The 17,500-nt window shown below is 40.1% G+C and overlaps 1 protein-coding gene across 1 annotated transcript in view; it reads left to right on the forward strand.

The window, feature by feature from the left end:
* col4a3 (collagen, type IV, alpha 3) overlaps positions 1 to 17,500 on the forward strand; it is a 99,103-nt gene that overhangs the window by 33,848 nt on the left and 47,755 nt on the right. Inside the window, exons 24-35 of the mRNA XM_071898000.2 lie at positions 3,501 to 3,571; positions 6,353 to 6,541; positions 6,981 to 7,149; positions 7,817 to 7,909; positions 8,028 to 8,132; positions 10,618 to 10,712; positions 13,744 to 13,894; positions 14,244 to 14,357; positions 14,447 to 14,614; positions 14,814 to 14,903; positions 15,133 to 15,267; positions 16,901 to 16,999. Coding sequence (XP_071754101.2) covers positions 3,501 to 3,571; positions 6,353 to 6,541; positions 6,981 to 7,149; positions 7,817 to 7,909; positions 8,028 to 8,132; positions 10,618 to 10,712; positions 13,744 to 13,894; positions 14,244 to 14,357; positions 14,447 to 14,614; positions 14,814 to 14,903; positions 15,133 to 15,267; positions 16,901 to 16,999 — 1,479 coding nt within the window. The remainder of the gene's footprint in view (positions 1 to 3,500; positions 3,572 to 6,352; positions 6,542 to 6,980; positions 7,150 to 7,816; positions 7,910 to 8,027; positions 8,133 to 10,617; positions 10,713 to 13,743; positions 13,895 to 14,243; positions 14,358 to 14,446; positions 14,615 to 14,813; positions 14,904 to 15,132; positions 15,268 to 16,900; positions 17,000 to 17,500) is intronic.

The following is a 17,500-nucleotide window of genomic DNA, read 5'->3' on the forward strand; positions in this document are numbered from 1 at the left end:
CACAAACATGAAGCGCAATGATGTTCATTCACATCATTGACAAGACTAATAAACAAAGACTCAGTTAGCTATGCTATGAAACCTGCAGGGTCAACACACACCTCTACCCCATGACACAACACACACACTCCAACACACCCGAACCAGTATATCCAGACCACGTCCCCCGATCCAGTCACCCCTAGTCACCCTCACACACAAACCCACACTCTAGTCACTGTAGTGAAACAGAGACTAGACCGAACCAAAACCTCTCTAAAAACCCACATGCACATCGAACACAAACATCAAATACCACAAACACCAAAATTAAATGAAAACAAACGTAATCACAACACCACAAAAAACACGAAACACAGAAACAACAACAACCGTAACAGGACAAACATAATTATAGAACCGTTTTTTATCATGGCCTAACAGCTGTATTGATCGATCAAGACCATTGTTCTAAAGTACACAGTCTCACCCATATCTTTTTGTTTCACTAACATCTCACTGTCATTAGCTATTATTTTCTCAAGAATATAATAATGCTTAACCATTGCTTTAAAGCAGCCTAATGCTAGCTTTTGTAATTTTAAAGTTCAAACTAAATACTCGTCTCCATGGAATGTCAAATGTTTCCTCCCAATAACAATGCATTTTATATGGGGTATCAATTAGATTGTTACTTGTTAACATAAAGCTGTATACAACATGGTTGATCATTTCATTTGATAGCCAGTTGTGAGATTTACCACCAGCTTTACAAACAGTCAACTTCTTAAACCCCTTCAACTTCCTTTTCCATATCAGTGGAATTGCAGTAACTAGTTGATTATATTGAATTTGTGTTCAAACATTTCCATATACATTACGAAATTCTTCAAACTTAAAAATATTACCTGTTGTATCAATAATGTCATTGATAAAAATTATACTCTTCTCAACAAATAGAGACCAAAATTGTGGTTTACCATTAATACGAATATTGGAGTTCAACCAGATGATCTGATCTTTTTTTTCTGGAAGAAAATATTGGAAATGTAACCGTGCCTTAACCATATCCTTAAAAAAAGGGGATGTATTTTTTTAAGTATTCCTTTAAAAACCAAGAAATGTGGGCTAATTGGGTTAATTGAATAAATGGGAATATATTTGTTTTAAATATGGAGTTTAAATGTTTCGAAATTTTACATGTTGTATTAAGTAGGTTTTTATATATTTTCTGTAACCAAGATGCTTTTAATGAGAAGCTTTGATATTAAGTAAATTTAGACCTCAATCATCAAAGGAATTATAAATGCATTTCCGCTTGATCCTCTCTGGTTTTCCATTCCACATGAATTTACGAACTTTACCATAAAATGATAAGGCTTTCCCTTTCCAGGGCAATAAGATTTATCAATTTTCTCCAATTTCATGTTTTTTCTCTGGGATATAAATCCCCAACATTTTAATATTACCATTGGTAACCCTTCCTTTTACAGTCCCCTAATTACTAAGTATTTATCCGGTAAATATATGGTAAATTATAGTATATTATTGGGTAATTACCACTGGTAAATAAGTAGGTAAATACAGAGAAACTACATCTGAAATACTAAGAAAAACCTCCACTATTACCCATCAACTCAATTAAGTACCGTGTAGTTGTGACCGTTTTAGGTTGGTAATAACTCAGATATAATTGCGTACTTCCTAGGAAAGTAGGCAACCAATTCTTAGAAACACCTCCTCTATTACCCATCAATTCAAGTTACAATTGTAGTTATCCAAGGTTTATGTTGGTAACAGCCCAAGTTTAATTATGTACTATCCAGAAATTAAGATAGTACTTTCCAATAAATTACTTTTTCTTATATAGTTATTGTTCATGACTACACCCATTTATAAAGGGTTTATTAGATATACCTTAGAAACTATGGAATTGTTTTCATTTAAATTGAAAAATTACATCAGTACTTACCTGGTAACAACCTCCGCAGGAACAGTTTTCCTCTAGTGTCATGGTACATCTTCTTAAATACTGGATACGTTCTTGCAGATGTTTTTACAATTTACTCAGTAAGTAAGCTGGAACTGTACTGTAGAAGGAAGCCTTGTTTGTTTCCATGGTATTACCCTGTTCTTACCATATCCTTTGTAATAGAATATTCGGTAACACTTTCTATGACGCCCATGTCTATAATGCATTATAAACATACTTATAATGCGTTATAATCTGCTTATAGCACTGTATAATTATAGTTATAAGCACTCATGATTATTGTTATAAAGCATTATGAATATTTATAACACATTATAAAGCATTTTATAATGACTTATAAGGTCAAGTATCATAATACTTCATAATTGCTGGTCACTCACTGACATTTTTTTCGCAAGGATCATAGTGCATTATAAGTGTGTTTATAATGCATTATAGACATGGGCGTCATAGAGATGCACGTCCAGACGAACTGTGAAGCCAGTAGTTCTCCTGAGCTATGATGAGCCCGGAAATCCTTCGAACCGGCCGTTCACTATCCAACACCATGGGATGGTCGTTCAGTTCAGTCTGAACTCAAAACCTGGAGATGACCCTGAAACAGCCTCACACCCCCAGCCTTCAACCTTTTGCTGTAACTGTAAAGTTAGAAAGTACTCTCGAAGGAGAGAGAAAGAGAGAGAGAGAGAGAGAGAGAGAGAGAGAGAGAGAGGAGTCAGATCAGGACATCTAGACACTTAGAAGGGGGAGGGTGTAGCCCAGGGTGAATTTTACTTAGTTTATATAAAAAAATAAGTTATATATATAGTTACAAAATAATTCTAAATTGGATTGAAATTAAATTGGTTTTGCATGTGTATAGTACAGCCTAACTCACTGATTGCCAAACGGTTAGATATTTGATATCCATTGGTGGTTAATTTGCTATCTTCCAATCAGAATTTAAGAGAGGTGGGACTTAGGCGCTGACTGTAAAAACTAGTTAGAGCGCGGGAGAACAAAACAACAGCTAGAGGGCGTGCCCCGCATCAGCTGATCCACCTATCGAAACTCAGAGAGTGGCAATCAATAACTCCTCTTACTTTCTCCATATGAAGGATTTCTAATTCTCGCTGTTTTTGTTGCAACAAGGCTAAAATCTACGCTGATGGATTCACAGTTGAATCTATTTGATAATTAAGTTTTTCTATCTCTACATTCAAAAACAAACTGCTTTCTTTTTTCTTCCTTGATGCCCATTTAATTGAATGACCTCTACGTGCACATTTGAATGCCTCCCAAACTATATGTGGATTAGCTGAACAAGCATTGAAATGAAAAAAATCATTTAGAAACGTTTTTGTTTTCTGTATGAACTGAGAGTCATTTAACAGAGTGGTTACATTTCCAATATCCAAACACAAACTGTTTATCAGTTGCATGTTAACTTGGCTTCCTACAGTCAGACTGACTTCTGAGTGACGCCGGCCGCTGGCTCTGTGCCTTGCTCAGAGGAACCGGGGAAGTCTCACCTGCTTCTCTCCTCCAGGTCCAGCCGGCCTTCCAGGGAGTAAAGGTCACAAAGGGGTCAAAGGTATTGGAGGACTCACTGGTCCACAGGTCAGCACCTCATTATAATCCGATTACCTCCTGAAATTACCTCAATAATTACAATAATCACTAGTCATTGTGGGGCACCAACTGTCACCTTGTGAATTTCGTGCACAAAATGTATTAAGTGGCACAAAGTGCATTTATGTCCACGAAATCCAAAAACACCTTTTTCATGGACGGAAATGAAAATGCTGTTTTCATTTTGTGGATGAAATAAGCTTATATTTAAATAAAATGTTGTATTTATGTAGACTTATTAATTTGTATTGACATTACATACATTTATTTCATGAAACACATGGCAAGCATTTCGCAGAGGAAAGTGCATGTCAGGCATTAAATCAAGCTAACGCTTCAGTTCATATTTCAACCAGTAGATGGCAGTCAGGTGCTGCAGACAGCTTGGCACTCTGGAAGGGTCGCTCACATTTTACATTGTGTTGCAGATTATATACGTATATACACTCACCGGCCACTTCATTAGGTACATCTGTTCAACTGCTTGTTAACACAAATATCTAATCAGCCAATCACGTGGCAGCAACTCAGTGCATTTAGGCATGTAGACACGGTCAGGACGATCTGCTGAAGTTCAAACCAAGCATCAGAATGGGGAAGAAAGGTGATTTAAGTGACTTTGAACGTGGCATGGTTGTTGGTGCCAGACGGGCTGGTTTGAGTAATTCAGAAACTGCTGATCTACTGGGATTTTCACACACAACCATCTCCAGGGTTTACAGAGAACGGTCCGAAAAAGAGAAAATATCCAGTGAGCGGCAGTTCTCTGGGAGAAAACGCCTTGTTGATGGCAGAGGTCAGAGGAGAACGGCCAGACTGGTTCGAGCTGATAGAAAGGCAACAGTAACTCAGATAACCTCTTTACAGCTGTGGTGAGCAGAAAAGCATCCCAGAATGCAACACGTCCAACCTTGAGGCAGATGTCACTTTGGTAGCTGGTTGACACTGAGCTGAAAGCTGATACCTACCCAGTATTAGTAAGGTGTACCTAATGAAGTGGCCGGTGAGTGTAAGTGTGTATATATATACAGTATATATAATCAACACCATTATCAACATTACAGTCATTGAATACTTAAACTTGAAGGCAAGGTGGAAAGAGAAAGTCTCACAGCTCTCTCTCAGCTGCATGGCCTTCCATTCATAAAGTCATTATTATTTCTACTTACAGAATCACATTTTCAGTGATTTTTTTATAGTTAGCTCTGTATAAAAAAAATTAAACTGCAAAAACCACCACAGGAATGCAATTAAAGGTTAAAATGTATTTAGAAAATGTGAATGAAAACATGAATTTACTGCATGGAATTCACTTTGACACTCCTGAGCCCCGTCTCACGAAGCCAGTTCAACAAAGTCAGGCTATCTTTGAGTTAGCCGGCTTCACTAAACCTAACATTGGTGTTCCCTGATAACCGGTCTCACAATTACAATTTCCCATTTGGCAGACGCTTTTATCCAAAGCGACGTACATATGAGATTTTAATACAACACAAGCAAGGATCTATTCAGGAGAGAACAACAAGATTACGAGCCACGTAGCTGGTTATCAACTGGCTCTGTCAACCCAGGATTTACCTATCAGCTACTGTATGAGCGCGTTCACATGAAAGAGGCGGGGTTTCTAACAAATAGCCAATCACATGCAACATGGACAGATCCAGATCAGTCAATTTGGATAAGATAAGATGAAAGCATTGATTCCCGTGGGGAAATTAGATTGTTGCAACAGCAAAAGTAATATGATTCAGCGGGGAAAAGGATATAGAATATAAGCGCAAAACTATAAAAAGAAGTAATAGAAATAGGCGAAAATAATTATAATAATTAAACAATAAAAGTCATAGACAATAAATAGACCTAATTGTAGGATTATACAAGCCCTAATATATACTGCTGACATTTTCAACACATGGGTATCAGAAAGAAATGGATACTAACTCTGGGTTCTTCTCTCAAGAAGAACAAACTCGAACTGATCTGGCTTCGTGAGACGGCCTCTGGTCTCGATGGAATCCATAACAAGCCGCCATTTGTTTCATGAAATGGATTTTGAGCCGTGAAATTGACTTTGTACCACAAAATAAACTTTGGCAATGTTAATACAAATTAATAAATCTACATAAATAAATAATTTAATTTAAATATAAGCTTATTTCATCCACAAAATGAAAATAGCGCTTTCAGTGTTGTTTGTGCATTTTGTGGTGTTACATTAAATTACATTTAATTTAATTTAATTACCTCAATTACTACTTAACTACTACTAGTCAGTTTACCTCAGCATTGTCTGTTATTGTTAACTCCAGACAGGAGTCACATGAGTCATATCACATTTCAGTTAAAAGTGAATAACAGTGGTGCTTTCCTTTAATTATGAACTCTGTCTGTCTGTCTGTCTGTCTGTCTGTCTGTCTGTCTGTCTGTCTGCCTGTCTGCCTGCCTGCCTGTCTGTCTGTCTGTCTGTCTGTCTGCCTGTCTGTCTGTCTGCCTGCCTGCCTGTCTGTCTGCCTGTCTGTCTGTCTGTCTGCCTGTCTGTCTGCCTGCCTGTCTGTCTGTCTGCCTGTCTGTCTGCCTGCCTGTCTGTCTGTCTGCCTGTCTGTCTGCCTGCCTGCCTGTCTGTCTGTCTGCCTGTCTGTCTGCCTGTCTGTCTGTCTGCCTGCCTGCCTGTCTGTCTGCCTGTCTGTCTGTCTGTCTGCCTGTCTGTCTGCCTGTCTGTCTGTCTGTCTGTCTGCCTGTCTGTCTGTCTGCCTGTCTGTCTGTCTGCAGGGTCGGTTTGGTATACCTGGGGTGATGGGCCCCCCAGGACCCCCTGGTGCCCCTGGCGTCATGCGGAAGTTGGGGGAGCCGGGTGGGGGGGGGGAACCCGGGGCCCCGGGGGAGCCTGGCCTCGACGGGATCAATGGGGCCCCTGGACTTCCTGGACTGAAAGGCATTCTGGGATTGAAGGGCAACCCTGTGAGTATCAGCCTCAGAGCAGGGTGAGGGTTAGGAACTGGACTAACTGAACCGGACTAACTGAACTGGACTTACTGAACCGGACTAAATGAACCGGACTTACTGAACCGGACTTACTGAACCGGACTAACTGAACCGGACTTACTGAACCGGACTAACTGAACCGGACTACCTGAACTGGACTAGCTGAACCGGACTAACTGACCTAGACTAGCTGAACCGGACTAACTGACCTGGACTAGCTAAACCGGACTAACTGAACTGGACTAGCTAAACTGGACTAACTGAACTGGACTAGCTGAACCAGACTAACTGAACTGGACTGACTGAACTGGACTAGTACTAGCTATTTGGAACTGAGAAAAGTTGTATACTAGCAATTTATTGTAATGGTTTTAGTATTATGGGATGTGCATGGCTCTAATGGATTCTGCTCCAGGGGCCTCCGGGGCCCAAGGGGGACAGGGGCCCCGCAGGGCAGGGGGGCCCCACAGGGCGAACAGGACAGACGGGGACCCAAGGTCCTCCTGGCATCGGACCCCCGGGACCTCCGGGACCCAAGGGCAACCTGGGAGTTCTGGGACAGCGAGGCAGTCCTGGAGATCCAGGTAAGACCGATGGGACTGTCTGGAGAGAAGGGCCGGGGTTGCTGGTTCAGATTCCTGGACTAACTGGGAGACTGGGAGGGGGAAAGTGAATGAGCAGCGAGCCTCAGCCTCAGCAGGAGAAAGTATTGTCTGGATGTAAATACAGTTCCTCACATCCAGAGAGGGGCGGGGCTTGTTTCTGTTCCCCAGTCAGCCTGCCACAGAGAGAGAGAGAGAGGCAGGGTCGCTTGTTCGTACGCTTCCTGTTTGCTCTGGGAACACCCACTTCCTGTTTAAGCCACACCTACTTCCAGTTTAAGCACAGCCCACTTCCTGTTTAAGCCCCGCCCACTTCCAGATTTGTCTGAATACAAATAGCATCTCCACACAACCCTAGCTGCTTAGCTCCCAGTGGTTAACAGATTCTCTGTCTGTCTGTCTGTCTGTCTGCCTGTCTGACTGTCTGTCTGTCTGTCTGCCTGTCTGTCTGTCTGTCTGCCTGCCTGCCTGCCTGTCTGCCTGTCTGCCTGTCTGCCTGTCTGACTGACTGTCTGTCTGTCTGCCTGTCTGTCTGTCTGTCTGTCTGTCTGTCTGTCTGTCTGCCTGCCTGCCTGTCTGCCTGTCTGCCTGTCTGCCTGACTGTCTGTCTGTCTGCCTGTCTGTCTGTCTGTCTGTCTGTTCTTTCCAGGTGAGAAAGGATCTCCTGGTGAAACCATCACGACTCCTGGAGATCCAGGCCAGAAGGGAGAGAAAGGTTTACCTGGCAATCCTGGACCTGAAGGTGAGAGAGCAAAATACTCTCTATCTTCTCTGTCTCTATGTGCTGGATTTCATCTATCTACTCTAGCTCTATGTGCTGGTGTTATCTATCTACTCTATCTCTATGCTCCTCCTCTTAGGGACCACAGGACTTCCTGGTTTCCCAGGGTTCCCTGGGCTGTCGGGAGAAAAGGGATCCAGAGGCCTTTCTGTCCAGGGGCCCCCAGGAAACGCAGGGGTCAAAGGTCAGGACACATCTAAGCCTAACCCTAACCCAATATGAAGAGTTCTGCTCCAAAACACCATCTATCATCTGCAACATGGTGATTCAATGTAGAGAATCCAGACTGTTAGTTCTCTCATTTAGAATTAAATGTAAGAAAGCCTGAAGCTGTGAAGTGAAATGTAAAGAAGTGAAGTGTAAAGAAGTTAATGTAAAGAAGTTAAATGTAAAAAAAAGTTAAATGTAAAGAAGTGAAGTGTAAAGAAGTGAAGTGTAAAGAAGTTAAATGTAAAGAAGTGAAGTGTAAAGAAGTGAAGTGTAAAGAAGTTAAATGTAAAGAAGTTAAATGTAAAGAAGTTAAGTGTAAAGAAGTTAAATGTAAAGAAGTTAAATGTAATGAAGTTAAGTGTAAAGAAGTTAAATGTAAAGAAGTTAAATGTAATGAAGTTAAGTGTAAAGAAGTTAAATGTAAAGAAGTTAAATGTAAAGAAGTTAAATATAAAGAAGTTAAATGTAAAAAAAGTTAAATGTAAAGAAGTGAAGTGTAAAGAAGTTAAATGTAAAGAAGTTAAATGTAATGAAGTTAAGTGTAAAGAAGTTAAATGTAAAGAAGTTAAATGTAAAGAAGTTAAATATAAAGAAGTTAAATGTAAAAAAAGTTAAATGTAAAGAAGTGAAGTGTAAAGAAGTTAAATGTAAAGAAGTTAAATGTAATGAAGTTAAGTGTAAAGAAGTTAAATGTAAAGAAGTTAAATGTAAAGAAGTTAAGTGTAAAGAAGTTAAATGTAAAGAAGTTAAATGTAAAAAAAGTTAAATGTAAAGAAGTGAAGTGTAAAGAAGTGAAGTGTAAAGAAGTTAAATGTAAAGAAGTTAAATGTAAAGAAGTTAAGTGTAAAGAACCTAAATGTAAAGAAGTTAAATGTAATGAAGTTAAGTGTAAAGAAGTTAAATGTAAAGAAGTTAAATATAAAGAAGTTAAATGTAAAGAAGTTAAATGTAAAGAAGTTAAGTGTAAAGAAGTTAAATGTAAAGAAGTTAAATATAAAGAAGTTAAATGTAAAGAAGTTAAATGTAAAGAAGTTAATGTAAAGAAGTTAAATGTAAAAAAAGTTTAATGTAAAGAAGTGAAGTGTAAAGAAGTTAATGTAAAGAAGTTAAATATAAAAAAAGTTAAATGTAAAGAAGTGAAGTGTAAAGAAGTTAAATGTAAAGAAGTTAAATGTAAAGAAGTTAAATGTAATGAAGTTAAGTGTAAAGAAGTTAAATGTAAAGAAGTTAAATATAAAAAAAGTTAAATATAAAGAAGTGAAGTGTAAAGAAGTTAAATGTAAAGAAGTTAAATGTAAAGAAGTTAAATGTAATGAAGTTAAGTGTAAAGAAGTTAAATGTAAAGAAGTTAAATATAAAGAAGTTAAATGTAAAAAAAGTTAAATGTAAAGAAGTGAAGTGTAAAGAAGTTAAATGTAAAGAAGTTAAATGTAAAGAAGTTAAATGTAATGAAGTTAAGTGTAAAGAAGTTAAATGTAAAGAAGTTAAATGTAAAGAAGTTAAATGTAATGAAGTTAAATGTAAAGAAATTAAATGTAAAGAAGTTAAATATAAAGAAGTTAAATGTAAAGAAATTAAATGTAAAGAAGTTAAATATAAAGAAGTTAAATGTAAAAAAAAGTTAAATGTAAAGAAGTGAAGTGTAAAGAAGTTAAATGTAACGAAGTTTAATGTAAAGAAGTTAAATATAAAGAAGTTAAATGTAAAAAAAGTTAAATGTAAAGAAGTGAAGTGTAAAGAAGTTAAATGTAAAGAAGTTAAGTGTAAAGAACTTAAATGTAAAGAAGTTAAATGTAAAGAAGTTAAATGTAATGAAGTTAAGTGTAAAGAAGTTAAATGTAAAGAAGTTAAATATAAAGAAGTTAAATGTAAAGAAGTTAAATGTAAAGAAGTTAAGTGTAAAGAAGTTAAATGTAATGAAGTTAAATGTAAAGAAGTTAAATATAAAGAAGTTAAATGTAAAGAAGTTAAATGTAATGAAGTTAAATGTAAAGAAGTTAAATATACTGAAGTTAAATGTAAAGAAGTTAAATGTAAATAAGTTAAATATAAATAAGTTAAATGTAAAGAAGTTAAATGTAAAGAAGTTAAATATACTGAAGTTAAATGTACTGAAGTTAAATGTAAAGAAGTTAAATATACTGAAGTTAAATGTACTGAAGTTAAATGTAAAGAAGTTAAATGTACTGAAGTTAAATGTAAAGAAGTTAAATGTAAAGAAGTTAAATATACTGAAGTTAAATGTACTGAAGTTAAATGTAAAGAAGTTAAATGTACTGAAGTTAAATGTAAAGAAGTTAAATGTAAAGAAGTTAAATGTACTGAAGTTAAATGTAAAGAAGTTAAATGTACTGAAGTTAAATGTAAAGAAGTTAAGTGTACTGAAGTTAAATGTAAAGAAGTTAAATGTAAAGAAGTTAAATGTAAAGAAGTAATACAGTGAGTTTGTCTGCTGTCAGGACTGCAGGGCCTCCCAGGACCTCGAGGCTCTCCAGGCTTCGGGATCCGGGGACGGGCGGGGCCCTCGGGGGCCCCAGGGATGCCGGGCCCAAAGGTAGGCTGTGCGTGTTGGAGAAGACATGTTGTATTCAGTGCTGGAAATGCCCAGATTTTACTGTGCTGTCATCCAGAAAACCAATATGAGGAATAACGCACCTGAGATATTCAGCCTGCTGGATCAGACAACTTCTCTAATTCTGCCACAGTGGAAAATAAATCACATGATTTCTGCTTGTAGAATGTTGTGTTTCAACACTGGGCCTGTTTTCATACCTTATCTATTCTTACAGACTCCTGGGATCCTCCTTATTCTACTGAAAACTGTTCCCAGTCCTGCCCGACTTCTTTTACAGGCTTTATGAGTATTGCCGTTTTTCTTCAAATACTTTTTGTGCAGTTTATCTGCAGTTCAGTGATACTGTTTCTCATGAAATCACTAGCACCTTTTGGGATATCCTCTGATGTGCACACACACACACACACACACAAACACACACACACACTACATCTACTATCTGTCTATCTGCTCACTCCAGAATGGAAATACCAACATACTGACTGCCGTGAGTGAAGAGGCAAGAGGCAGACAAGAGTGATGTCACACTGCAGAAGGAGATTTAGACTTGCATTTCCTTACATTTCCAAGTTGTGTGTGTTGGTATCGTCCGATACTGTTTGAGATTAACAATTATTGTGATTATTGTTTTAATCATTCATCTGGTCTGAAAAAAACAAAGTCCGGATCATTCCGAGGCAGAACTCCAAAATGCAAGGGGGTTGCATTTTATTCCCAGAATGTCGTTGGGGTGCGTTCCATTTCCAGCACTGGCTGTATTACACAGAGTGACTCCTCAACAAGCTTACAAGGTTTTCACAGGACTGTGATGTCATAATTGTCTCCAATAGTAACACTGTAACATTCTGTCAATCGGTCTCCATGGTGATAACACTGTAACATTCTGTCAGTCGGTCTCCATGGTGATAACACTGTAACATTCTTTCAGTCGGTCTCCATGGTGATAACACTGTAACATTCTGTCAGTCCGTCTCCATTGTGATAACACTAACATTCTGTCAGTCGCTCTCCATGGTGATAACACTGTAACATTCTGTCAATCGGTCTCCATGGTGATAACACTGTAACATTCTGTCAGTCCGTCTCCATGGTGATAACACTGTAACATCTGCAGTCAGTCTCATGATCCTTCACTTCTTCCTGAACTCCTCCGCTCGGAGCAGCCGCTCCCCCCTCACCAGGTGGGACAGCTCACCTTTTTCCATGGCCTCTTGGAGGTGCTGATCCTCATCCTGACCGCATCACAGTCTGCATTGGTCCTCGTGAGTCTGAGGTTCGACAATTGGCTGCAGTGAGCAGTGTGATTCCTCCACAGTTGGAACAAACCGTCACTCCTCTATGCCAGTTGAAATCCATACGACATTGAAGAAACATCTCAACCTCGACAGTCCAACAGCATCCAGATCCTTCACCATCTCTGGAGGATCTGGTCCAGCTGGTTCCTCAGCACTGAGCAGCTTTCTAACCTCCTCAGTGACCTCTGACCTCTGAGGAGCCTCAGAGCCTCCAGAGTCTAAGACCTTAGTCTAAGACCGTCTTAATACCTGGGTTGGCATCAAGGACACTGCACTTAGTTGGTTTTATTCCTACCTTTTAGAAAGAACCTTCTCAGTCACCATAGTAACTACTCATCTTCTACAACTCACATCACCTGTGGTGTACTGCAAGGTTCTATTTTAGGTCCAATTTTATTCTCAATTTACATGCTGCCACTCTTTTCATTGATGACACAGATAGTACCTTCCCCTGAGACCTGCTGACCCAAACAGCCGAGCTGCTGCAGCAGATTTCCTCAATGATATCAACTGTTGGATGGCTCAGAGTTTTCTTCAGATCAACAGTTGGAAGTCTGGCATCATATTGTTCGGTCCTGTTATTTCTATTCCTGTTATTCAGAGTGGGTTTGGTCCTCTGTCCGCTAATGTAAAGCCTGCTGCCAGACACTTGGGAGTATTATTTGACCTCTGACCTGAGCTTTGAACTACAGGTTAAAAAAGTAGTCCAGTCCTGTTTCCTGCACCTGAGATCCATCTCCAAAATCAAGCCAATGCTTTCACACAGCGACCTGGAGAAAGTAATCCACACACTAATCTGCTCTCGACTAGACGACTTAACTCGCTCCTTTCTGGCATCAACCGAAAGTCACTCTCTCACCTCCAGCTAGTTCAGAACGCAGCAGCTAGGCTTCTTACTGGTTTTAACAGACGACATCGCACCGATCTTGGCTTCTCTCCGTTGGCTCCCCGTTCGGTTTAGAATTGATTTTAAGATTTTACTGATCACTTTTAAAGCCTGTCTGGGTCTGGCTCCAAGCTACATAACAGACATGTTGACCCCATATGAGCCGGTGCGCAGCCTCAGATCCTCATTCCCTTCTGGCCGTTCCAAAGTCTAGACTTAAAACTAAACCGTGTTTTTGCCTTCAGGACCCCTCGGCTCTGAACCTGCCTGAGGAGAGAAGGCTGGCAGAATCAGTCACTTCTTTTAAATCACTTCTTAAAACCCATTTTTATATACCTGCTTATATGAGATGTCATCTTTATTTTTTTTATAATAATTTTATCTTACTTTTATTTTATATTATCCTTACTGTTTATTTTGGTCTTCATCTTACGGTTATCCCACTATTTACTTGAATGCTGCTCTGTTCCACCTCTGTCCTCCTATCTGAATTTAATCTCTGTTTATTATTGTTTCATTGCTTTGTAAATTCAATTTGAGTATTCTGCTTTTATTTTGTCTGTTAAAGCACTTTGTAAACTCTGTTTTTACAGGTGCTATATAAATAAACGTATTATTATTGTTATTATTACACATAAAATTGAGATGACGGACGAGATCACCAGTATACTTTCCAATCTGGGTGCCCTTCCCCCAACATGTTTGTCTCCATGGTGATTATAGTGATATAATGTTATGTTGGTCCATGGTGATAATAACTTTGTAACATTATTTTGGTTTCCATGGTGATTTTAGTGATGTAATGTTCTCTTGGTCTCCATGGTAACAGGGTGACGGGGGCGTCGGTCTCCCAGGCCAACCGGGTCAGTTAGGACCCCAGGGAGAGGACGGCTCTGTGGGGCCCCAAGGGGCCGCTGGCCCCGCTGGACCGGACGGACCTCCAGGACCTCCAGGACTAGATGGTCCCCCAGGACCCAGAGGTAGGTAACCTAATGACTAGTTAACTAGCATTGAAGATAAATTAAGATAAAAATTAAGAGAAAAGAAAGAAAGATTAAGTTGCACCGCCTTGTGGCAAAAATACATTACTGCTTGGTTACTGCAGACAAATGCTTGACTAACCAGACATGGAACTGGACTAAACTGAACTGAACTGGACTGGACTGAACTGACCTGTTTCATCTGAACTGAACTGAACTGAACTGGACTGAACTGGACTGGACTGGACTGAACTGAACTGACCTGTTTCATCTGAACTGAACTGGACTGAACTGGACTGGACTGGACTGAACTGAACTGACCTGTTTCATCTGAACTGAACTGTTCCAGGTCGTTCTGGTCTGGACGGTCTGCCTGGACCGGTGGGTCCTTCTGGACCCTGCTCACCTGGACCCCCGGGGCCCCCAGGAGCCATAGGAGAGGAGGGCTTCATCGGCTTCACAGGTACAGGCCGGGCCGCCTTGCTGTTTGTGCTGCTGGTGCTGCTGGTGCTGCAGTGACTCCTCTGACGCTGCGTGTCTTCTGTCCCGCAGGACCCCGTGGCCCCAAGGGAGCGCAGGGGGAGTCTGGGCTGCCGGGGAAAGGAGCCCCAGGGCCCCGGGGCCCCTACGGACCCCCGGGGTTTGACGGAGCTCCAGGGCCCGGTGGGGGCGTCGGCCTGAAGGGACTGAGAGGGACCAATGGAGAACTGGGGAGCCCCGGTAAGGAGGCGGAGCCACAACACCTCCTGGTCTTAAGATTAATATATATATATATAATATTTCTGTTTAGATTCAAACCTTCCAAACAGAATAACATGAATCACAGGTCAGTTGATGGTCAGTTGAAAGCAGTGTTCATTTTCCCAACCAGGAACAGTGAGTTACTGTCTGTGTGTGTGTGTGTGTGTGTGTGTGTTAGGTATCAGAGGAGATGTGGGGCCTCCTGGAGCCTGTGGGAGTCCAGGGATTGATGGGAAACAAGGACAGGAGGGACGACTAGGACCAAAAGGTTTCATCTGTCTGTCTGTCTGTCTGTCTGTCTGTCTGCCTGTCTGTGAACCTGTCTGTCTGTGAATCTGTCTGTCTGTCTGTTTATCTGTCTGTCTGTCTGTTTATCTGTCTGTCTGTCTGTTTATCTGTCTGTCTGTCTGTTTATCTGTTTATCTGTTTATCTGTCTGTGAACCTGTCTGTTTATCTGTCTGTCTGTCTGTTAATTGTCTGTCTGTCTGTCTACCAGGTCAGATGGGTGCTGAGGGGGTGAAGGGTCCTCAAGGTGCTCGGGGGCCCCAGGGTGACCCAGGGGAGTGCGGACCTAAAGGAAGCCAGACTGCTGTAGAGCTGCATGGAGATCCTGGAGATCCTGGAGAGCCTGGTACTTAATTCTAGTTTATTATTCTATTCTATTCTATTCTAATAAACTTTATTTATAAAGCGCTTTTCAAAACAGGGTTACAAAGTGCTTTACAGAAGAATAATGATAAAAAACAGGTACAATGAATGAAAGGCAATAGACAATAAAGTAAAACAAACATTCATGAAAAACATTAATAAAAACATACAAGCCAAATGATAAATGATAAAACAGAGAAGAGTACTGGAAGGCAGTAATCAAAACCTCGAAACAGTTAGAAGAAACAGTTAAGAAAAGGCAATAGTATAAAAGTGCGTCTTCAAAAGTGTCTTAATGGACAGTTGCAGGTCTAACAGCCTCAGCAGACTGCTCCACAGCTTTAACTGGTTTTCAACTAGCGAACCTCTGCCTGATGATCCGAGGCAGCGGTTTGGCTTGTGTGGATTAACAGGTTTGAGATATCGCTCAGTGCTAATCCAGTGAGGGCTTTGAAAGTGAGTTTTAAAATCTATTCTAAATTTCATGGGAAGCCAGTGCAGAGAGGCCAGGATAGGGGTGATGTGCTCTCTCTGCCTGGATCTAGTTAAAAGTCTATTCTATTCTATTCTATTCTATTCTATTCTATTCTATATGGTACTGTGAGAAACTGGGTTGGTCTAAGCTTGTCATGGGCTCATTTTCAGTCAATATATTGAACCCTTAGTACAAAACTGAACAGGTCCTGGACCTCTTGAAGGTAAGCAGCCAGACACAGAATTATATTAAAAAAAAAAGTTTATGTTAATTTGAAAACACTAGTGTCATAAAGAGGCACGTTGGATATCCAAAATAAAATACAGTTCCTTGAGTACAACAGCTGTTCAAGTTTCAGCCCAATATTCATAAATGCTCCATTAATAAAGTGCATCAGTGCCACAGTTTACAGACAAGCTTATTCTGAGCTGAAGCTACAGCGAACACAAGCACCTGTAGGCTAAAGCAGTGACATCACACATGAACAGTCCACTATGGTAGACTAGGCTCTAGTCCCTGGAGCTACAACGGACCCAGGTCCAACAGCTGGGGCAACCGGCGCTAGGATAAACCACATCCAATTAGCCTCGCTAACACAATACATCATACAATATAATTACATAATACTGTATAAATATCCAAATCATACTCACGAGGCAAACGGAGTGCAGGAGCCATGTTAGCGCGTCTTGTCTGTCTCAAACTAAGGGAAAAGTTTGTCCATCCCAACCTCGGACATACACAGGAGAAGAGACAGGTGCCACACCTCAACTACGCCCCACAGGCACCTGACCTGCATTCCTACTTCCGCCTGGCTGCACTAAGTAACCCTCAGCAGACGTTATATTTGGGGTTCCACAGGGTTCAATTCTGGGCTCCATTTTGTTTTCCATTCACATGCATCCACTTGAGCATATTATCTGCAGATATTTTCACTCTTACGTTGACCACACACACTTATACACACACACTGGATGCTAAAGATGATGAGAACAATTACAATAACAATAATAATAGTAATAATAGTAATAATATTAACAGTAATAATATTAATAATAATAATAATAATCCCTGTCTGCCTGTCTGCCTGCCTACTTGTCTGTCTGTGAACCTGTCTGTCTACCTCCTGTCTCACCCTCAGGGCCCCCCGGTCTCACTGGTGTTAAAGGCGAGAAGGGGCTCCAGGGGCCTCAGGGCCCCGATGGCATCAATGGTAACCCTGGCAACACCGGGCCCCAAGGTGACCAGCCACAACTGCATACACTAAAAATACTGTACATACACTACATACACTGTACATACACTACATACACTACATACACTGTACATACACTGTACATATACTGTACATACACTACAAACACTACATACACTACATACACTGTACATACACTACATACACTACATACACTACATACTGTACATACACTGTACATACACTGTACATACACTACATACACTGTACATACACTGTACATATACTGTACATACACTACATACACTACATACACTGTACATACACTGTACATACACTGTACATATACTGTACATGCACTACATACACTGTACATACACTGTACATACACTACATACACTACACACACTGTACATACACTGTACATATACTGTACATACACTACATACACTACACACACTGTACATACACTGTACATACACTACATACACTGTACATACACTGTACATATACTGTACATACACTACATACACTACATACACTGTA

This window comes from Centroberyx gerrardi, chromosome 6 (assembly GCF_048128805.1).
Source record: "Centroberyx gerrardi isolate f3 chromosome 6, fCenGer3.hap1.cur.20231027, whole genome shotgun sequence".
Lineage (NCBI taxonomy): Eukaryota > Metazoa > Chordata > Actinopteri > Beryciformes > Berycidae > Centroberyx > Centroberyx gerrardi.